Here is a 25,000-nt window from a genome sequence, read left to right on the forward strand (position 1 = left end):
TTATATATATATATATGAATGATTATATATATATATATATAAATGATTATATATATATATAAATGATTATATATATATACATGATTATATATATATGAATGATTATATATATATATATATATATATATATGAATGATTATATATATATATATATATATGAATGATTATATATATATATATATATATGAATGATTATATATATATATATATATATATATGAATGGTTATATATATATATTTATTTTAAATATGATGGGCAGAAGTCTCTCGAGCTCTTTCAGCTATCATCTCATCAGGAAAAAATCGATAGCGTGAAAATAATAATACTATGTCGAAAGTAGAGTTCTGATGGGGAACTATTGAATGTGCCAAAAATTACGGTGACACTAAAATAAAGTTTATTAACGTTTAAAAACGATTAAAATAATGGCACAACGAGGGGGAGAGAAAAAAAATGGGAGAAAAGATTCACAGTTCCCCAAAGAGAAACAATGTCTTAGATCTTTCTTTCTGCCGGCACAAAGAAGGGAAGAGAAAAGGGAATTCCCCACTAAGCTACCAGGTCTATTTTGAACTCTGTCAAGGCAGGATAAGCTGCTTCTAGCAGTTCCTGTCCAGATGTGGCAACAGTACTCCATCGTTGGCCGTACCTGACTTTTATATAGGTAGAGAACTGCATCAGGAGTGAGATATCTACTGGAGCGGTAGAAATGTCCTACTATTTTTCCAGCGACCTCGGCAATGGATTTGATGTACATGTTCCATTTCAGATCGGAAGTAAAGGTCAAGCCCAACAGCTTTCTGGGCTCTAATAGCATCTAATTTTACGTCTTTGAAGGTGCTTCTATGAAATTTGAACAAAACTGTTGTTTTTCCTTCGCTTTTAAAAAAATTTTTTTTTTTAATTTCAACTCTAAACTAACCTTAACCTAAGTTTCAGGTCCTGTTTCGTCTTTATTTCAAGACTTCCTCAAGATGATTAAATTATCTATTTCGTCTCCCAATCGGCATTGAAGAATTTGATTTGATTCGTAAACCGTTTATCGATCAGTTTTCAACCTTTCCAATTTTGAGTTATGTGAAGAGGAAGGATTAACAAAACTTAGATTGAAGTACGCACAATTGTCGCATCTTTTGAATTTCTGTTATTTGAAGAGTATCCAACTCTAAGTAAAAAAGCCATCGAAATCTCAACTTCGTATGCGAACTGAGATTTTCTTATCTATCGGAAAAGTTTGATTTATTATTAAAAGAACCGACTGAAAAATATTCTCATATAAAAATTGTTTGTTTTGCAGTTTAAAAAAAAAAATTAAATTCGACTTCCTCTGATAGATATAAAAATTTAAAAACAATCCACTTACTGTTATATTTTGTTAGATTAAAATTATCCCAATGTGCAATTATATAATTATACAAATGGAGAATTGTTTTTTTTTTTTTTTAAGAGAATAAAAAACATGCACAATTTAAGGTAACGAAAAATATTTTTTATGGCCACGTGGTTGAACACCAGAAACTTTCTTTACCTACATGTTGATCTGGTAATGACATCAAGCTGTCATATTCATTGGCCTTATCTCTCGGTAGCCGTGGTAATACCCAGGCGGCGTATCTCATTTTGACAGGTATTGGGCTAGTTTCTGGCCCCGTACCTGTTGGGTTGATTGTCAAGAACGGATTTTTGACGTGTACTTTCTACCCAGCTCTCCAAGGAACGGAAGCAACAAGGAGACCAACCTTGCAACATTAAAAATAACGAGAGCGTGTTATGTGAAGTGTAAGTCTAAGTGAAAAAGCCATCAAAATCTTACTGCATTTCTCAACTTCGTACCTATCTGAACTGAGATTTTCTTATCTAAACAACATTAAAAATAACACTTGGGCCAAGATCACAGTGTAGTATCTGTTCTGGTTCTGCGTTTCACCTTTTATATGCTCGATCAATGGAAGAGTCCTAGACGATGGCAACCTTTTTTTTTTTTGTTCCTATCCGGATGTAAGCATGACACAGAAAATTGAAGGCATTGCCAGGGCCGCTGCAAGAAAGGTAGGCTCTCTCTACCGTGCTAGAAAACTACTAACACCCGAAAGTATCCTGTACCTCTATAAGGCCACCATTCGCCCATGTATGGAGTATTGCTGCCACATCTGGGCTGGTGCATCTGCTACTAGTCTCTCGCTCCTTGACAAGGTTCAAAAGAGAGTCGCAAACCTGATAGGCCCTGAACTGGCATCTAAGCTTCAGCCTCTGTCCCATCGACGAAATGTTGCATCCCTCTGCCTTTTCTACAAGTATTTTAGTGGTGAATGCTCTGACGAACTGCAATCACTTGTGCCCCCACGACGCGAGCACCCTCAACAAACCCGACAGGCTACTAGATCCCACCCCCACACTGTAGAGATCCCTAGAAGTAAAAGATCTTTTTACTCCAATAGTTTCTTCCCCAGAACCGCAAGACTCTGGAATTCCATTCCAGGTCCCTGCTTCCCCAACAGTACTGACGTGCAGAAGTTCAAGTGTAACGTGAACCGACACCTTGCTGCCCAAATCCCTACATAGTACCCCAGTAGTTGTTTCCCCTGATAGTAGCCCCCTACACCAAAGTGGCAATTTGCCTTGTTTGGGGTGAAAATGTAATAAAAAAAAATAAAAAAATAACACACACGCTATCGTATTAATATATAGATAGTGTGGCTAGCAACATCACGTCTGTGAGAGAGAGATTGCAAAAGAGAAGAAATGAGGGGAAGCAATCAAAGTGCAGATACGTTTCTGCATCCGTTCAACTATTAGTAAAAAGGCCGCTAATGTCTTACTGCAATTCTCAACTTCGTAACTATGTGAACTGGGTTTTGCTTATCTAAACAACATTAAAAATAAAAAAAAAACGTTGTTTACATATTGCAGCAGTAGTTAAAAAACACCAGGCACAACTGTCCCATTAACATTCACTATTATTATTCTATACCAGATATTAAAGACAGGATATGTTGATTTATGGGAATTTTTAATTATTTTATTGCAGACCGGATTTATGAGTAGAAAACATTTTTTTTTGTGTGGTATGTGTGCCGTAAAAAAAAAAAAAAAAAAAATTCACTAGTGTGCCGCCATATAAAAACAAAAAGGTTGACTGGGAACCACTGTCGTAGGGAATAAAACGCTTCTCGGTAAGTAAAAACTAAAAAGAGCAGTTCAATAGAAAACGTCAAAGTGATATGAGAGAAAGAGAGAATGAAAAAGAGAGATAGTGAAAGAGAGAGAGGGGGGAATGAAAGAGAAAGTGAAAGAGAAAGAGGGGGAATGAAAGAGAAAGTGAAAGAGACAGAGGGGGAATGAAAGAGAAAGTGAAAGAGAGAGGGGGAATGAAAGTGAGAGAGAGGGAATGAAAGAGAAAGTGAAAGAGAGAGAGGGGGAATGAAAGAGAGAGAGAGAGAGAGAGAGAATAAACAGTAGAACCCCGGGATACGGTGGCTCTAGCATACGTTTTTTTTCAGGTTACAATGTGGAATACAATGTTTTTCCGAACCTTTGTTACGATATTTGCCCCTCCTTACGGTTTTATTTATAATGTTATTTGATTATATACATGTGTATTATATACTGTACTGTATTTTGTTACTAATTTTTAATGCCATATTGTAGTTAGTGTATAAATAGAGTATATTAAACTTAATCCCCGAAAAAAAAAAAAATGACGCTTCTACACTATATCAGAACGAAATTTCGGAAATCGTAAAACTGAATTTCACATGAAAACAATGGTATCTACGTATTCCTTATATTTTTAAGATGATTATATCCAAAAATTACGAAAATCGATAAGGTAGAAAATTATTTATTAAAGAAAATAGAAAATAGAATTTGAAGAAAACAATCGTATTTGCTCATGTTAGACACAGGAGAGTTTAAAAGGGAGGTAATTTTGCGTTTCGATTTAAAAAAGATGGCCGCAACTTTTCACCTTCTTAGATTGAAGTTGTTTTTTTTTAATAATTTAGTAATATTCAAATAATTTCGACTGCATAATTTGGAAGCTAACGTTGTAATTTATTAGAATTGAAAAAAAAAATCAGTAGAAACCATTGTTTTTTTATCTGAAAACTCCATTTATCGACTGCAAAATTTCGTTCTGATAGTGTAGAAGCGCAAATAAATAAAAATAAACTAACAAAACCAACTTACTTTGCTTTTGTACTTTTCGTTTCCCATTCGAAATTTCACGTAAGGGTCACTAAGGCCATTGTCATCCATCGGTAAGAGGTTCGTTCCCTCGACCAGTACGATGGTCACCACACTGCTCCAGATTTGCATCTTCATTTTGCGAGCAGTGTCAGCAAGTTTGGTGCTTCTTCGGAAGTACTGCAAATAAAAAAGAGAAAAAAGAAAGAAAAAAATTGAAATGAGCAGTCATCATCATCATCGTCATCATCATCATAAACAACATCAAGTTTTGGTATCCAAATTTCTGCTGCGATTTTCTGGGATTCTGAGGTAGACAACATCTCACGTCTGCTCTCCATCTGGTCCAATCCAAAGTGTTGATATCTATCATGCTGCATGCAATCGAATCACGACATAATACAAATCAAATTTGTTGGCAAAATGCAACTACCTCAGCTTATACTTATCTATTCAGATCCATTCGTATCGATGTACATATTTCTCTAAATTCTCTCTCTATAGTCATCCACATATAGTACTGTTTCGCTATATCACAATTCATCAGTGTGGCTAGACAAGCAACTACTTATATATATATATAGACATGAAAGAAGTATATAAACAACCTTATTAGCATTAATAATGAAGACTACTGTCCGAGCGCCATGATGGACCTAGGCAAGATAACATTGATTGTATTTCCTCGTCAAAATATGGGACAATCACTAGGCTAACAGTGGAAAGTGGAATCCCAAGATTTGCAGCGATTTGAACCTGAATAAATTTACGTTTACATTAACCTATAATATGAATTCTAATACTTCTTTGACCAGTTTCATACTTAAATGGTAATGTATCTATCTATTCTCTCTCTCTCTCTCTATATATATATATAGAGAGAGAGAGAGATAGAGAGAGAGATAGAGAGAGAGAGAGAATGAGATAGACAGAGACAGAGGGAGAGATAGAAAGATAGATATATAAGAGTGACATTGTGTGTTTGTTATAGGAATGAGCTCTACTAAACCCCTCTGTCAATTTTTGGGTTTCTAGACTTGAAACTTTATATATAGGGGATTTGGACCTGTGGAAGAAATTAGATTTGGTCTTTAGCCGGTAAGAATTGCAGCTAAGGGATCAAAATTAAAACAAAAATGTAAGTCAACTCAAAAATTGGTTGGTTGGTTGTTTTTGTTTTACGGCATATCAACCTTTTTCAGGTTATTTAATGCCGAATCTAGTTATTTTGAGGAACAATTTTTAATGGAGTATATTTGTTTTTTTTTTAAGTCGGATTCTATTTAACCCATAGTTGGGACCCTAACAGGTACTATCACTCCGGGTCAGAGTGAACCTGGGAGCAATGGCAATTAAAGGGTGGCTCCACACTCTCCAAGGCCCGCAAGCTGGGGCCTCACCATCGGATATAGTTTTAGGTCATATCCAGGACCTCAACTCAAAGAGGTCTTGTGCGCATGCGCAAATGCACATTATGAAGGCAAATCAAATCTATTGACAAATTGCAACTGTTACACATACCTCGTCTTTAAACTATTTGCATCAAGTCTCAAAAAAAATTTTTTAAATAAAAAAAGGAACGTGAATAAATTTTATTCATGTCACTATTACGGATTTTTGACTTGTATTTTATTATTTATTTATTAACCAAATATGTCTATATATATATATATATAAATGAAGGTGTCTGTTTCTGTGTGTGTACATTTTCCAACGCAATAACTCTGTCAATTTTCAATCTGCAAACTCGAAATTTGATATACAGGGTACTGAAATTTTGCTGTTAAGGGGTCAAAGTTCAACAATTTAACCTTTGAGAACTCTACCAAACTCCTCCGCCAATTTTGGGTCTAAACACTTGAAATTTTAGATATAGGTTCCTTGGATATGGATCTAACTAAATAATTTGATTTGAGCCCAAAACAATAAATTTCAAGGGGTCATAATAGGGGTCAAAGTTAAAAAATTGACCGCTTTTTTTTTTTTTTTTGCTCAACATACACCTCCAAACACCCGGGCAATGCTAATATATCTATAAAAGTGAGAATGTGTGTCCATGAGGACACTTCTCAACCTATATACCCAACGACTTTTTAATCTAAATTTGGTATATAGATTATTCAGACATGGGGAAACATTTTAATCGGTTTAAATCCGAAAAAGGGGGCTTCCTAGTAGTCAAAATTGATAAATTCGTACGTAGGAATCGTCGGATTTTTATCTGCTTGCTAACTGTTTCATGATTGTGTATGCGTAAATGGTTCACATTGAAGATTGTTAAGTATAAGTCGGTTTAAAAACACTTTTTAAAGAGCGTATTATGCTGGCCTAATGGTTATCGTACTTGACTCATTGTTTTTTAAGTTTTGGTTTCGATCTTAGCTGGAGTATTTCATTTTTGTTTTAATTACAAGAAGTGAACTGTTTAGAAAAAACATAATACTCGCATGCACATGTCTCAGTTTCTTGTATAAATTAAATGTATAGGAGGATTTACCAACAAAGAAAAAGTATTCAATCTGAAAAAATAATAACTGTACATATTTTCTTTTATCTCTTGTGTGTACTAACTACTACAACTACTACTACTACTATTACCACTACCACAATCATCATCATCATCATGGCTGTCACTAGAATAAAATAAGAGGGTTTTACGGGGGCTTTATTCGTGGGTTCTCATCTGAGAAGACAGTCCAATTTGAGATCTACATAGCCAATCACAGTTCGGAATTATGATATTATTGGGCAATTGTGTGCATCACTGACTTTCATGTCCAACTATTCTTGCTGCTCTCAGTCGTTCCATGTGATGATGCCGTTCACTTTTGAACCTTTTAATACCAAAACGAAACAACTGCTCATAGCTACAGTCTTCTATATTTCGGTTTAAAATCGATATGGGCATTTTGAAGGGCGACCCTCTTAGTTTCTTCTTGTTGGTCATCTGTTTAGGTTCTATACTCTGCTTTGTCATCATTGCTGTGGATGGTCTCATCTTGAAACGCTGCCGTCTCGACTATGCTCTTTTCGAAAACATCATCAAATGAGCACACAATTTTCTCATTTATGTAGCAAAGATATACCAAGATTTTGTATTTTGTTGCTCCTGAATGCTCCAAAAAACCAAATACATGCATCTGAACACCAACAACCATTCAGGTCTTCTCAACTGACCACTTATGGAGTGCAATCAAGAGTAATACTGTATAAAAGAAATTTTTATTTATAGAAATCATCCAAACAAGGCAGGAGACGACTTGATATAAAGAGCTTAAAAAATAACAACAACAACAACAACAACAACAACAACAAAACCCCCCAAAAAACAAACAAACAAACAAAAAAAACTACTACCATTTCAACGTCAAAAACTAGCCAAGGATAAGTGTTATATGTATAGATTCAGATATAAAAACAGCAATTCTCTCCCCTTTGTCAGAAACATTGCTCATGGAATGTGGTTAAATAGCTCCAATTTTATCATTTCTAATCGTGGGCCTTGAACTTTGTGATTAATATTTTCTTCAAATTTTATCAAGTTAAATAAATAGCTAAAAGCCATTCCATACTTTTGGAATTAGTAATATTGAAGTTGATCTAACCAAGTGCAAATGTGAAGTCAACCAATTTTAAGTTCAGCAAAGTTAATTCTTATTTCTCTTCAGATTACCCCCCCCCCAAAAAAAAACAAATCTCCCCAACATTAACCCTCCATGAATGTGATGCAAACTTTTTTTTATGTTTCTGAATTTTTGAGATGAGGATTAATTATTCATATTATTTGGATTCATCGGACTACTGTTCTCATCTTGAGTGAGATTTTCACAACGTTTCGGTCGATGTAACCTCCGACCTTCTTCAGGTGTGTATCTTGTTGAACTCGGGAATGTTTCTGTCGAACTTGGGAGTTCTTATTTTCAGTGTTACTTTCTATCACAACTTTTCAGCCGATGTAATCTCCAAGGTGTGCCGAAATTTTAAAATGGTGAACGAGCTGTTCGATAAGAAAAATAAACATTTAGAATGTTATGCTTATGATTCCCAGAAGAATGAAACACTAGTATCTGTAGGTATTGAAAATAATTATAGTAATAATTATGTAAGCCCCTTTAAGAACTCGGCCCTGTCGGTGGGGCATTAGAATACACCGACTGCCCCCCTGCAGAGGGTTAAAGTCCTTCAATGGGGGTCCTGGATATGACCTTAAACTATATCCAGTGGTGAGGCCCCAGCTTGTGGGCTTTGGGGAGTGTGGAGCCACCCTTTAATTACCATTGCTCCCAGGTCCACTCTGACCCAGAGTGGTAATACCTGTTAGGGTCCCAACTATGGGTTAAATAGAAACCGACTTGAAAACAACAAATATATTCTATTAAAAATTTTTTCTTCAAAATCTTTGGATTCGGCATTAAATAACCCGAAAAGGGTTGATATGCCGTAAAACAAAACCAACCAACCCTTTAAGAACTCAGTCCTTATTGTTGAGCACTCTAAGTTGAAATAAGTTGGTCACTTAAGCTTGCATGAGCAAATCATGATGCCATAATTATAAGATCACTCTAGCCGTCTTGACATTTACACTTTATATAAAAGTTAATTTCAACTGTATTTCTTGTGGTTAACGTTGGCTGTGTGGTTTGTTCCTTGCTAATGGAGTCAGAGATAGCTTTTTGACCGAGTTTGAATCTCCCGGCAGACTGCAATCATAACTCTCTGCACTGATGATTCCCGAAAGGATGAAACACTAGTGTCTGTAGGTATTAACAATAACCATAGCAATAATTATATATATATGTGTGTGTGTGTGTGTATTTTTCTCAAAGGCGAATATGAAAAAAATAGCACCTACCTCCTATCCTATGAGAATGATTTAGAAGCTTCAATAAACAGAATTATGTTTTTGTCTGCTAGTTTCCACAGCTAAATTGAAAACAATAAAATAAATCCCACTCAAGCAGTAAAACAAAAACAGTTACTGTAAAATTCTGAGGGACTTTTTGATAATTCGGGCGCTTTGCACACGTAGGAAGTGTTTGTTTTATTCTTAAAGAAAAACCCGCAGTGGAATTGATTAGATTTATACAGCTAAGAGATCATTAAATAGTAAAAAAAAAAAAAAATGTCTTCCCCACTCAACAAAGGAATATAGTGGTGGACGTATGCTTGTTTAAAATAGATATTTGTGGAGGTTATTTACGGGCGTCGCTCCCATGAGTCGATGGGTAGAACTGCCGACTCTCACTGCGATGGTTCTAGGTTCAATCTTTGGCTTGGGAAAAGTGCTAGTCTAGCCGCACCGATGAGTTGTGATACTATGAAACAGTACTGCATGTGGATAACTACAAATATATATATATATTTAGCAAAAGTGGTAATTAGTAAAAACATGAAGAGTGCTCAATACTATTGCTGAGCAAATATATATATATATTTATTACCGTTTTATCTGCTTAGCTACACATGTTTCGATTACCGAATCCTATCAACAATCCAATAATTTCATCAGACTTTACAGAAACCTCTGTAAAGTCTGATAAAAACGGTAATTATATATATATATATATATATATATATATATATATATATAAAGTGTTGTTTGTGTAGTTCCAACGAGAGAAAAAATGTATATTTAAAAGAGTGTAGCCATCAACAATTGTAGGTTTTCCAGACTTTTAAAAAGAAAGAAACTCATAAAAACCCATAAAAATATTCACCAAATAGACTCAAAGCCTCCTCGCTCACTAAATGGACTTAACACTAACTGATTGAACTCTTGACCAGTGCACTGACTACTGGTGACAAAAAGTCTGAGATTTGGCATTACTCTGAAAAACACAATCAGTGTTGGCAGAGATTAAATGTTTTCCAAAAAGAAATTCCAAACATTTAACCCTAACCAAAAAAACTTTTATATAAAAATATCTGAAGAGAGCTGAACAAGGCTTGAAACGCGTTATAAAAATATTTTAAATATTAAAAACTGATAAAAGTCTGAAAAACCTACAATTGTTGATAGCTACACTCTTATATATATATATATATATATATATATATATATATATTTGTTTATTAATTATACAGAAGTTCAGAAAAACATTGGTACTGTCGGTTTCAAGCCCAACACAACGGGAAACCGTTAATGGTAACATGTAAATAACGTTCAGCTCTCGTCAGCCATCTTGTTTTCTGCAAGGCAAGTTTTTTTCAGGTCCGCATTTGTTTGTTTATATAATGATGTATGTTTTTATTTAACTATAGCTTATTCCTATTTCTGTATATTATATTTTAATCCAGTATGAATTTCCTACTTTTTTAATTTAATGCATTTTAGTAATTATGTACTCTTTCCCCAAAATACAGTAAACAAAAAAAAAATATATATATATATATATATATATTCTAGCTGGTTGCCCGGTCATACAATATGCTTAAAAATGATATTTTAATTTATGCGGATTGCGTATGCATTATTATAGAATCAATCCTCTATTGAAAATTATATAGTACGAGAAATAATTGGCCCAGTGAACTAATCAGCAAAATAAAAATAAAAAAATAATAAAGATAATGTTTTTCATCAAATTCCGTCAGTGTTTGTTTACAATATCACGTCAGCTGATATTTGGGCTTGACGATGAATGCCCTGGAAAAGTCACTTCAGATTAATGTTTAGTTTTAAAATATGCAAACGAAGAAATGATTTCCGGCGATTTTAAATGGTACCTCTTCTTTTATCATTAATTGAACTCATTAATAAGAAAAAATTAAAATAAAATTGGTGAGGTACTTCCAGGCTTGAATAGGGAATCATTCAATTCATAATTGAATGCTCCACCACTGAGTTATATGTCCAGATGCCAAAAATTCTAGGGGGGGGGAGAATTAAGAAGAAATGATTAACTGAGATATTATTATATCCCTTGGTCGGTGTAATGTAAAATATTCCCCTGTAAAAATTCTTCTATTTTTTTATCTATAAGAAAGAAAAGACTATTTTTAAGATCGGATTTTTTCAGTTTTCAGTACTTATCAGATGAATTTCTTTACAATACATATATAAGAACACGACCAGACATATAAATTACCGTGAGTGAAATTTGCAAAAGATAGGCTCATCTGTTTTAGAATCTATGAGGAAGGAACTCACACACAGAGTGACTTTTATATAATAGTAGAGATATTATCATTATTATTATTAATATTATTATTGGCTTATAAGGCCATCAAGGATCTCTCCTTGAAGAGAACCTGTGGTGTTCTCTGAAAGCTGTATATATATATACTAGCATGAATACCTGGCGTTGCCCAGGTCGACATGAAGTTTTATTTGGAACACATCTGCTATACTAAGGATATTGATCACTTTCATCATGGGCAACGTCGATACCCCTACAACAATTTCAAAATAAAAGAACGGATAAAAAACATGAAAATATAATCGCCCCCCCCCAAAAAAAAGAAGTATGTGACACCCTCTCCACCAGATATTTCGGCAGAAGGAATACAAAGACAAGAGGATATTCTCCGGATATTGAGCACTTTTTCTTGCTTGTGCACTGGAAAAAAAATCTCCCTTCCAAAAAATAAAACAAAAATAAATGAATTAAAACAACTTCTCTTTCAATCATAATAGCAGAGAGTGTCCGTGTGACCGAAAAAAGGTGAAAAAAAAAAATGAGCCGCAATGTCCGGGCTCGAATATGAATGCGAAAGAGGTGAAAAAGGTCAAAACGTACGGACACGCTATTTTGCCCACACGGCCACGAGTGCTTCTAACATCATGACGTTGCAATTTTTTTAAACGCATGCATAAATCGTGAAAAGTTTAAGAAAAAAATGGAATTCCTTTTCCTGGCTTGTTTTTTTAATTTATTTTTTTTTTTTTTGTAAAGGCACTTTACTGTTTTTTTTCGTTTTTTTTTTATTCGACAAGACACTTTCTAATATGTATAAAACATAATTTGCCGCAGTTTAAAGAGTTTTCGAAGGGAAATATTGTATTTAATCCAACAGGTGACACCTTTTCTGATTCATAACTAGAGAAAAAAGTATTTTTAAGAAGAAGTATGATTTGGTGAGCGATGTAAGAAAAAAATGAAATTCCTTTATTTTTTTTTTCACTGGCTTTTGTTTTCGTACAGTTTTTTTTTTTTTTTTGTAAAGGTACTTTCTGATATGTATAAAATGTAATTTGTTGCAGTTAAAAGAGTTTTCGAAGGCTGGAGAAAAAGTATTTTGAAACAGAGGTCTGATTTGGTAAGCAGTTTAAGAAAAATGGAATTTTTTTCACTAGTTTGTTTACGTTTTTTTTTTTTTTTTTTTTTTTTGTAAAGGGACTTTTTTCACTGGCTTTTTTTTTTTCGTAAAGGCACTTTACTGGCTTTTTTTGTTTTTTTTGTAAAGGCACTTTACTGGCTTTTTTGTTTTTTCGTACAGTCACTTTCTAATATGTATTAAACGTAATTTGCCGCAGTTTAAAGAGTCTTCGAAGGGAAATATTGTATTTGATCCAACAAGGGGAAATAACTCGAAACTGGTTTCTAAAGAAAAATCGATGTCGGTAATAATAATTTTAAATAAATCAAATATATTATCAATATAAATCAACTTTAAGTAACAATCTTAAATAGAACATTTAAATTCTCTCGCTATAAACAGTAACTAACATACAGCTATTTAGTAAAATCGATTTTCCTTAATGTAATATGCAAATGAAGTTATCTCTTGAGCGCATATTTTGCAAAAATCATACTATATACAGAAAAAAAATTAAATGCAGTTTATGCAAGTAAGTTTTCAGTAGGAAAATGAATTAGGAAAATAATGAACCTATTGTATATATTAATCAAATTGTGAACAGACAGACAGAAATACGAATATATATATATATATATATATATATATTACATACATGTACACACGTATACATACATATATATGCATAGATATTCACACACATATATAAACACATATATACTTATATATACACACATACATATGTACATAAATATACACACAGATTATATATATATATATATATATACAGCAGCACTGAGGAGTTGTGATACAATGAAAGATTACTGTATGTCGAAGACTACAAATATATTTCAGCCCCCCCCTCTTTGAGTAGAGCACTGTCGTAAATAATCTCACCCCCTACTTAATTGGCTGAAAAATACGAGGCTCGCTGTTTGTTTATAAATAAGCGGTTTGAGCACTGTAAAAGTGATGGACGAATGTTTGTTTGAATAGACATTTGGCGAGGTTATTTGCAGGCACCGCTCCCGTGGGTCGATGGGTAGAACTGCCGACTATCAACGCGATGGTTCTAGGTTCAATCCTCGGCTTGGAAGAGGTGCTAGTCTAGCGGCACTGATGATTTGTGATACAATGAAACAGTACTATATGTCGATGACTATATATATATTATATATATATATATATATATATGAGCAAATAGTTAATAAAATATGTTAAAAAACACTTTGAAATGAGTTAAAAACATATTTAATCAGAAAAGGAAACACTAGATAAATGGATAGTCCTTAATCCGCAGAGTTTCGAAGAAATACTTTCCTTCTCATCAGAGGGTAGGAATTAGCAAAATGCGGGATCGGATTTTGCATGCAGAAGTACTTGATGAAACAACAAGTAAGTCAAAGATCTTACTTGAAAACAAAAAAAGTGAAGCAGGGGGAATATAGTGAAGAAAAAGGTGATTACACATGAATGGATAGTCTGGTGGAAAATAAAAAATCCAGTGATGGTAAAATCCAAATGTAAAGTTCAAGAAAGTTGAAAGAATTTCCATTTGTACAAGTAAAATCCCAGGAAATCCCATATTTGAAAGAAGATGGTCCATAACAATCCAAAGGCAGAAATCCATGGAATAATTCACAAAAATGTGTACAAGGAATAAAGAAAAGATTCCAATAATATTAATAAATGAAAAATAAGATATGCTTTTCACTCTACTTCCGAGACAAAAAGCAAAAGTACCCGTCGTTGACTAGGTTCAAAAACAGCCTACAGAAAATGGACTCTGATTTATGAAAGTATGATAGGTTATAAAAAGGAAGGGTTGTAAAGAGATAGCTTCGAATTCGGGGGTATCAAAACCAAAGCAAAATATGATGAAAGTAAAAATAAAATAGATAAACCCCAGAATTTATTATACCATACCTGTTCACACTGAAACACTTATCACAATATTCTGTGGATCTATATTAAAAAACCTTATTTCCATTCTATGGAGGTCAGGCGCGAACGAACACCCCATAATTTTATTATACCATATTTCTTCAAACTGAAACATAATTATCAAAGTATACTTACGCAGATAGATATGAAAAGTCTTTATTAAAGTTTGTGCCTATTTCCATTCTATGGAGGGCAGGCGCGAACGCAGACCCCACAATTTTATTATACCATCCCTATTTAAGTTAAAACATACTTATCAAAGTATTATTATGTACATCTATATCAAAAACACTTGTAAACGTTTTTTTTTTTTTAATTTTTTAAATTTTTTATTTCCATACTTTGTGGACCAGGCGCGTATGCAAACCCCACAATTTTAATGAATCATCATTATGCCAGATCAAACATACCCATTCTTGTGTCTCGATACATCTTCTATCATTATATGTGATCAGTTTTCTATAATAGTCAACCATATAGGAGCCTATTCGTGACCAGACACACACACAGACGTTCAGCTTTATATTATAGAAGATATATATATATATATATATATATAAGACACACTATCACATGTTTATCTAACGTTGGAATATTGTACAATCGTATTTAAGAATGTTTTCCGATTGCCAATAGTGAAAGCGTCACAATAACTCCACCATGTATATATTTGCTATTAAATATTGGTAAACGGTGCATTATTTTCCCCAACAATCTGTTATCTCTACACAATAAATAAGTCGTAATCTGCAGAATACACGGAGAAGAAACAAAAGAAAAGAAAAGCAAATCTCTCAACCAAATAACCAAACTCACCGACACATCGTATCCCATTTAATAATAACAGGAAGAAAAAAAATCTGATTTGCAATTCAAACAAGTCGAATTTCAATTAGTCGAAATCGAACAGGTGTTGTCAAGCAGTGAAAACTATTTCGACATTCGCACTTTTTTAGGTTTGACATAAAAAAAAAAAAAAAAAAAAAGAGACTGCCATGATACTTAAATACCAATGCTATCGTCATAAATATCGATTTAGCTTTGTCGGAACAATTTTTTTTTTTTTTTTTTTTTACCCAGCTTGTAAAGGTTAGCTTAACCTAGAACTATCTACCTAGATTTGCTCTCGCCCAATCAGCAGTTAGATAACACATACGGGTTTCAATTTCATTCGCCAAAAATTGCTTTAGTTAAAAAAGAAGGTTAGTTGCAAAACCTCGGATCTAGAATCTCGTATGTCGATAATGGTTTAAGGTTGCTCCTGGCTTACAATATTGTATTTAAGACGTCTTTGAAGATTTCATGGGGCACTGCTGATAATTCAAACTTGGACATTTTAACAAAAGACGACAAAACAACAACAATAACAACAACAAAAGAAACTATTTACATAAAAAGGGATTTTGTCTATGTGTGTGTGTGGGGGGGGGTGAGTTCGTTCCCTATGAACTCTGAAATGGCTGAGCCGATATTTTCTTGAGATTTCACACAAATATACTTTATGTGGGCCGGAGTGTTCTTACGTAGGTTTTGTATAGGAATGCCTTCAATAAGTAATGAAACTCGATAATAAAAAAAAAAAATCCATTAAAGAAGGAATAGTACTATTTTGATCAAAGTTTACACCCTTATACAGCCTAACATCACAAGTGCATTTGAAAAGTTTTATTACCGTACAAGCAGAAGGGCCCGCCGTATAAAATCAAGAGTAGGTTCTTTAATAAGATAGGAGTGCGTCTGAAATGAATGTTTATATTTAGAGCACAATTGAACTATGATACTTAAAACTTTAATTCAAGCCGTTATATAAAAATAAGTTTATAAAATTAACAGTAGGTTCTTTACACTGCAATGTAGACTACAATATGTTGTGAACTAAGTCACTGCGGGGAGGCATGTGAAACTTCCTCCTGTTGCACTGCGGTGGGTCCCTGACTAGAGTAGGCAATCAATCGATTTGATTGAAAAATAGGTGATTTCACTGATTTTGATGGCAATGAAAATATTAAAAGTGCGGAATATTCGTTAATCCTGATTCAATCCTGGACAATGTCGAGTCACCCTGCTTTTGGAAAAATAAATACATTGTTCAAAAATCAAAGATTAATTAAAATACATTACAGTTTTGCACGATTGATTGGATGTGCTTTTACCATTATTTTGTCAAATTTTTGATTTTTTAGCTATTATCAAGGATCCTCGTACAATGCCTATAGCCGCCATTTTTTTTTAAAATTCTTTTGAATAGTAACAATAAAAAACGCTTAAAATAGAAAAAAAAAATCACATCCAGTTCGATAGAAAAATAGTTTATCTTGTGTTTGGTAACTATTATTTTTTATTGTATATTTTTCGCCTGTTTTTTCATAAAGAAGACTGACTTTGAATAGCGTACTATAGACGACCATAACATCTTTGGGGATTTTACAGAAATGATGATGACGACAACCTTCTGTCTAATGAGACAAATGATGTTGTGCATCTAATCTGGTGCACTGCAGCATCTGCTCTGGGTATAAAATCGAAGCAGAAGTTGCCTCTCTGAATGCAGGCCTGAGCAGGTTATAAGGAGGCCTAGGTTTGCCCGCTTACCAGGATCTCCCTCTTGGCATTGTAGACAAAGTCCGATGGAAAGGCAAGCCAATATGGTAAGAGCCAGCGCAGCTGCAGGAATTGCTGGAAAATTGTTGAAGAAATGCTTCACCATTCGCCTATCAAGACTCGAAACCGGATTTTTTGTCAGGATTTACTTCCTTAGCCTTTGCCTTTCCCAAAGCATCCAAAAGACAGTGGAGCTATTTGCCCATAGCTGGTGAAAATTTGAAAATATTCCCAATTTTGACGAAAATAATGGAAATCCTCATCAGTGCTAAAATATACACAGAAAAAAAGCCAAAATTTATCTCACCCTGAGGTAATAAATAAAACTCATATGCATTGAATTGCATATAAATATTAGTATGGGCCGAAACAATTGTCAGTTTATATAATTAAAAAAAAAAAAACCTTTTGGACGAACATAATGAGTTTTTGTTCCCAGTGAAAAATAAAGTGTATTTATAGCTTTAGTGTTGCACTCTTGAGCTATTTAAAAGATGTTTGTGGTGTTAAAAATTTTAAATATACATACATTATATATATATATATATATATATATATATATATATACACACAATAGAACCCCGGGATACGTCATTAATCGATTCTGGAGTTGGAATCATAATGTGAAATCGCCCTATGGTGGGACCTAAGCAAAATTTTATACAGTACATATTAAAAATTATTTTTGGTCTGATAAAGTGTTGTCCCTGAACTGGGACTCCACTGAAACATGTATGCACATATGTAACTAATAGTGTTTGTATAATAAACAAACTATATACCAGCTCTGCCCTGCATTGAGTACTCTTTTATAATCACGTGATTTTCATTGGATTTACATCTAGGAAACCAATCGATACAACCATTATATATATATATATGCATATATATTGGTAGCAAATCATTATGCAAGCACGTCTAATCGAACACGACTGAATTATTCTTTTTTTCTGATCTTTCTGGATATCTTTTCCATTTGCCGAGCAGTCTTTTTAATTTCGAATATACTAACAAGAAACTAAATAAATAAACTATGAAATAAGAAAATCTAAATTAAAAAATAAAATAAAAATAATTCGCCCTCAACCCTCCTGAACTTATCTTCGTAACCAATTTAAAACAATTATAAATACACCAAGCCTCAAAGGAAAAGAAAAAGAAAAAAAGATAACAATAATCGCTCCTGATGATGATCGAATTAACGCACCGATAGAAAGCTCTTGAGAAGAATATGGCTGAACAACAAATTTTGAGCGCCATTTTATATAATATGCCAGCTGAAATTAAAAAGACTGCTCGGCAAATGGAAAAGATACCCAGAAAGATCGGGAAAAAGAATAACTCAGTCGTGTTTGCATATGTGTGTGTGTGTGTGTGTGAGTGAGACTGTGTGTATGTATGAGGACCACAACTTTCAAGACTTGAAATTTGGTATATAGGATATTCAGACATGTAGAAAACTTTTTAATCTGTTTTCATCCAGAAAGAAGGACTACAAAGGGATAAAAATTGGTACTTGGGAGTTATCTGTTTGTCAACTGTTTCATGACTGCGCATTGCGCGAATCGTTCACATGACAGCTTCTTTATGTTAAAAATAAGTAGGTTTAAAAACAAGTTTTAAAGACGTGACAAGCTGGTCTAAAGGTTATCGTACTTGACTCACTGTCTTCGGGTTTTAGTTTCGATTTCAGCTTGAGTATTTTTTTTTTTACTTACAAGAAGTGAACAAAAAACATTAAAAAACATAATACTTGCCTCAGTTGTATATGTCTCAGTTTCTTTCAGTTTTTTTTTACTTCATTTTATTTAAAGGAATTTAACGGTGTGTTAAATACCTAGCAACGACAGGTACATCTGCTAGTATGTGTGTGTGTGTGACAAGAAAAATAACAGCGCCTTTTTATTTGTATATTTCAGTAAAAGTCAAAACTTGAAACGTTTTACAGCACGAATGTCTATGTCACGCTTGCAGCTACCGATGGGTATCCATTCCTTAAAAGCACCACATTCTTTTGGGCACTCGATGACCCCATCTTCATATCATGAACAATTCAAATTTCATATTAGTTTCTTTTTTTTTTTGCACTTTATGTTCGCACTTGTTACTGCTTGGGAGAGGGGGAAAATTGCCCGATGTCCGAGCACTTTTCTCATAGATCTCACATAAGTAGAAAGCGCGTCTTCTTTTGATATGTCTAACGCCAGGTGCGAAGTTTTGGCTCGGTTTGTCTGCTTAAATCGACACATAACAACGAAGATGAAAAACAAAAACAATAAGTATTGCCAATTGTGTTAGTACTACTCCCCTCGGGTTTATTAAGGGTAATTAGTTTTCTCCCACTCCAAGAACTGTGACACCGGAGTCGGAAAGTGGAATTTAGAAGTCAGCGGCCCTCCCCTTCCGAGAAGGGACACTCTGACCTGGAAAAAGTGACTGGGCAGCCCTGTTGGCATTCCCCAGTAAGGGCGCCTCAGGCGATTAGCAATAAACTAACCTCTTTCTCAAAGAGAGAAGGCAAAGCCTGGGAGAATGAACCCCCTAGAACTGTACAGGTACAGCATTACATCGCAATCAAGGACCAGGTCATTACAGGAATTGTCTAATCGCTGTTGATTTTGGGGGCCGAGAAGAAAAGAAAACTGCATAGATAGGATTTTATAAAGTTCGTTTGACACTTTACACAATTGCATTGCTTAATGTTAGATATTGACCGGAAACGTGTGCTGATCGATGGTTAGCTGATCGTTTGGCAGCTGAAATATGTTTTAGAATAATAAAAAACATTGAGAATAAATGTTTACTTACATTAATTTAGGAATGTTAACTTAAAAATATTATCATAACAATTTCGTTGACAACTTAGAAATAATGGCATGCAAAAACAGCAGGTGATCATCTTAGTAACATATATTAATGATGTCATTTAAAGGGGGAGATGATCTTTATGAGATACGTGTTGGAGTCGGAGAGAAAGAGAGAAACCGTCGACATATCGTGATGGTTCCGAGCAGAGGCGGTCAGAAATGGCGATAGTCAGTCAGAACCAGCGTGCAACTTTCCAAGTAGGAAAAACACTTGGGAATAAAAAATTGCCGAAAATAAAGCCCGAGACTTTGACATTCCTGGGGAAATTTTTTTATTGCAGCTAAAATTTATTTTAGAATAATAAAATATTTAGAATAAATATGTATTTACGTTAATTTAGTAATGCCAACTTGAAATATCATAACAATTTAGTTAACAACTTAGAAATAATGACATGTAAAAATATCAGGTGATTATCTTAGTAACGTATACTAATGACGTTACAGGAATGGTCTCATCTTTGTTGATTTTGGGGGCTTGAGGATAAAAATCCCGAATTGGAGCACTCATAACAACTTTATAGACTAGTGGTTCCCAACCCCCGGGCCACGGCACATCAGTGTGTGTGCGGAATTCACTCTATTTGGATTGAATAGTTTCCTATGAAGGAAGAAGTGTCAAAGGAATAATTTAATTCACAAGCAATCCCCAATCGCACGTATATTCCTGTCAGAGGGGATGGCAACGTTAAGTTTTTGCAGTTCTTGCAGGGAGGTGTGGATTTTCACCTACATGCAGCGCCTGGTATTCCTAAATGGGGACTTTTGTATTTTGCGCACTGGATTTCCATGCTGTGGGCTCAGGCTTGATCGGCAGTTGACGTAAACCGTCAGAATATGCTGAGCACCGATCAAATTAGAAAATATTAGGTAATAACACATAGCAAGATTTATCATATATTAATTATAATGAAGGAAATAATAATCACAAGTTGTTTTCATGTGCATACTGTCTGTGAAGCTATAATCTCTGTCACATCACCGCAGTGTCGCAAACTGTGCTTGTTTTACAAGTCCTTTCCACAAAACATGCTCTGGTGAACTTACTGCACTTGTATCCCTTTAACGACCGACCTGACTATCAGCAAAATCCCGCCCCTTCAGAGAACTAAACATTTACACAAAAACGTCTTATAGTCGTCATAAATACCAAAAATGTAACTGACTATATACCAGACACATGTGAAATGGACAAAAAAAAAAAAAAAGAAAAATAAGAATAATGTTTTAGATTTAAACTAAATTTCTGTCTCTAGTACTCAATATGCAAGTAGAGCTAGGTAGCACGTTTTAAATATGTATATATGGCAATTAAGCTACATAGAATTTTCCAGGTGAGGATCCGTAAGGGAAGTGTAACTTAATACTATATATATATATTTTTTTTTCAAAACGTACTATATATGTGTGTGTGTATACACATAAAAACACACACACACACATATATATAAGAATAAATAATTAATAAGACATGTTAAAAACACTAAGAAGAGCTAAAAACATATTTAAGTTTCAAAAAAAAAAGAAACATAAAGTGGATTGTCTTGCAAGCTGGGTGAAACACTCAACCAAGAAACGCTGATATGACCACCATCCTTTTGTTAGCTAATTCCATGGAGTAGTGACTCAAAACTTCTGGGTGTATTTAGTTAAAATTGTATTGTTTTATTCGATGTGACGACATGATTTTATTTCGGAACAATTCATTTTAAAATGCGCAAAGTCGGATTTGTTTATCGTAGCAAGAATAGATTAATTACCAATCACCATCTTTGCTTAGCAGACAATCTCATCTTTTAAAATGGGTGAAAGGTGAGAACGAACTTACAAGCATTTTTTTTTTTAAATTCAATTTTCACCCCAAACAAGGCACAGTGCCACTTTGAAGCAGGGGGCTACTATCAGGGACTTAATTAGCAGGGTCATTATGAAGGGAGATGAGTAGAAAGATGTTGGTTCACATTAAACTTGAACTTTTGCATATCAGTACAGTTGGGAAAGCAGAATCCCGGAAGGGAGTTCCAAAGACCTGTAGTTCTAGGGAAGAAACTATTGGAGTAAAAGGCTTTCTTGCACCTAGGGATCTCTACTGTAAAGGGATAAGACTTAGTAGCTTGTCGAGTTTGTCGGGGGTAGTTACGTCGAGGAGGTACAAGTGTTAGCAGTTCGTCAGAGCATTCACCATTAAAGTATTTGTAGAACAGGCAGAGGGATGCAACATCTCGTTGATGGGACAGAGGCTGAAGCCTAGATGACAGTTCAGGACCTATCAGGTTGGCGATTCTCTTTTGAACCCTGTCCAGGAGCGAGAGACAAGCAGCAGATGCACCAGCCCAGATGTGACAACAGTACTCCATACATGGGCGAATGGTTGCCTTATAGAGGTATAGGATACTGTCAGGCGTAAGTAGTTTTCTAGCACGGTAGAGGGAGCCAACCTTCCTTGGAGCAGCCTTGGCAATGCTCTCAATGTATCTATTCCAGTTCATATTCCCTGTAAACGTTAGGCCGAGGAGTTTAAAAGAAGTACTTTCAGGCAATGTGTTCTTGGCCATTGCTATTGGTGGTAGAGAAGGTTTCTTGTAGTTATTGAAGGAAACAAGCTTGAAATGCCTTAGCGTATAATTATATGAATTTTTTATGTGGGTGAAAAGTGATAACGTACTTCTGAATATGAAATGCCTAAGCGTATTATTATCATAAGAATAAATAAATGCAAAAGTTCGAGCGCAAAAAAACAAAAAACAAAATAACAACAACAAATAAACCCTCAATTCTCAACTTGTTTCCTGTAATCTGAGCGAGTCACATATTAAAATAGTTCGGTTGGATTTATGAGGTAAGTGTAACTCAATCTACAATAATGTTATTTTTGGATGGTCGAGTGCTGACTTCCTCGGTAAATTAGGCAATTTCCCCGCACCCAACACCACCGAACCAAAGATAATATCAACCATTAGTTTTTGCACAAGTTCTAAAGCAAATAAATAAAATCTATTTTAGCTGTGCATTCTAGAAATGCTCCATATTTCCTTTGCCTTCGCTTGTGATAATGGCGCAATGGATAAAAGTTTATCGTTAAATCAAAAACTTCAATCAGAGCCTGAGGCACTTGCATATCTAGCCACACTGAAGAACATGAAGGGGCACAAGTGTTTCTAGGTACCGATTTTCTTTTATAGTCCCTGGGAACACTTGTGCTCCCTCAACGTATATTTCTTTGTTGGCATCTAACCACTGAACTGAGCGTCAGTGGTTGTCGTAAAGAATCCACTTTTTATTGCAAGTCACAACCTGATCGAAAAACGGGTCGTTCTTGTTGCATAAAAGAAGAGATGACACTTCACAACGACGTTTCTTTTGGTTATCGTTTAATTTGTGAGGCACCAATTTATCAAGTTTTTTTTTTTTATCTTTCCAATCTCTCTTAAGTTGTTGGAAATCGTTGTATATGTTACATCTAATTCAGAAGCAAGTTCTCGAACCATTGTGCATTGATTGGTTTTGACTAAGGCCATTAATTGATCGTCATCAACATCCGATAGCCGATCACTATGCTCATAATCTTCAAGACTCTCGTCGCCACCATGAAATTTCTTAAACCACCATTGTGCTGTGTGTTCAGTAGTGGTTCCTGGGCCAAACGTTTCATTGATATCGTGAGCCGTTTCAGCAGCTTTTCAGCCAAGCTTGAATTGAAATAAGAAAATTGTGCGAATTTGCTTTTTTCCATCTTGTATTCAACGCTCGGAAAAGAAATAATTGTTTTAAAACGATTATAATTTAAATGATTAGATATAGTGAAAACGCTCTTTAAACTGATGTATAAAGTAAAGGTATATATGTACCATAATATGCGGCGACGTCGTGTAGACAACAGTCCTGCAGTGAAATAGAGAGAAGAGTAGTAGGAGGTAGCAGAACGGGTGACGTCACGCAGAGATAGCAGCAGGAGCGGTAACACAGAAAGAGTGGAGTGGGAAAGACGTGACGGCATGAACAGCAGGAAAAGATAGCAGATGACAATGAATTCCCACTAGCCGGTGACAGCCCTGTAAAAAAATTTTTTATGTAAAATAGAAAGCACGGGCAGAAAATAAAAGTGTCTCTCAAAAAAAGTGAGTTCAAAGTATTTCTTTTATTTGTTTGGCATTTTGATGGGGTCGAGAGACGAGAGGAAGAACGAAATCTTCTACAACGTTACATATATAACGAAAACTTATTTGAAATAAAAATCATTTGAAATAAGAAGAAATTCCGCACCAACCTTCTTGCCAACCTAATATTATTATTATTATTATTATTATTATTATTGTTGTTGTTATTGTTTGTGCAGCACAAAAGCAAATATTAGGAACATGACTGTTCAAAAAAGTGATTCTAAGAGAGGAAGTTGCTGCAGAAAGCCGGATTTGTCAATTGTGCACCTTGCGGCAGGATATAGCTGATTGGCCCAGAGAGAGTACCGCAAAAGACACGATCGCATGGGGCTCCGGATATATTGGGAGGTCTGTAAGAAAGTTGGGGGTGAAGTGTGCTGGAAAGTGGTTTGAGGAGGTGCCTGATGAAGTGAGAACAAGTGAGGATGGTAATTTAGAGGTATGATGGGACAAAAGTGTCATAACGACCAAGCAATTGGAACATAATCGTCCGGATTTGGTCGTTATTGACAAGGTCTCAAAAAACTGGCAGATGGTAGACTTCTCAGTACCCTGGGACAAGAATGTGAGAGTGAAAGAGAACGAGAAGTGGAGCAATTATGCTCCATTGGCCTTGGAGATAAGGCGTATACACAGGGTTAAAACACAAATAATCCCAGTTGTAGTTGGTACACTAGGAGTAGTATCAAGTCGTCTCGAAGGACAATTGAAAAAACTACAAATCCCCGACGTTTTAGGCGGCCTTCAGACTTCTGCTATTGTAGGTACCACCAACATCCTTAAGAAAACCCTGGATCTTTGAAGTTCCTGGTTTGAAGCTGGGGTTGAGGGAAATCCTCTGGAAATGAATTCCATCTCTTTTCAGGGAGATGATGATGATGATGATGATGATGATGATGATGATGATGATGATGATTATCATCATCATCATCTAAATATTAATTTACTTGTTCAACGTCCGGTGTCACAAAAAACATCATCAT

General features: G+C 34.7%; 1 protein-coding gene across 21 annotated transcripts in view; it reads right to left on the reverse strand.

Moving 5' to 3' along the window:
- The window catches only part of LOC145259826 (multiple C2 and transmembrane domain-containing protein 1-like), a 992,069-nt gene that overhangs the window by 165,382 nt on the left and 801,687 nt on the right, over positions 1-25,000 (reverse strand). For all 21 annotated transcript variants that reach the window (XM_080117638.1, XM_080117631.1, XM_080117630.1 and 18 more), the window contains one exon: positions 4,190-4,366. In XM_080117638.1, the coding sequence (XP_079973764.1) occupies positions 4,190-4,366 (177 nt within the window). The remainder of the gene's footprint in view (positions 1-4,189; positions 4,367-25,000) is intronic.

This window comes from Euprymna scolopes, chromosome 35 (assembly GCF_053919585.1).
Source record: "Euprymna scolopes isolate OS-2025 chromosome 35, ASM5391958v1, whole genome shotgun sequence".
Taxonomy (NCBI): Eukaryota; Metazoa; Mollusca; class Cephalopoda; order Sepiida; family Sepiolidae; genus Euprymna; species Euprymna scolopes.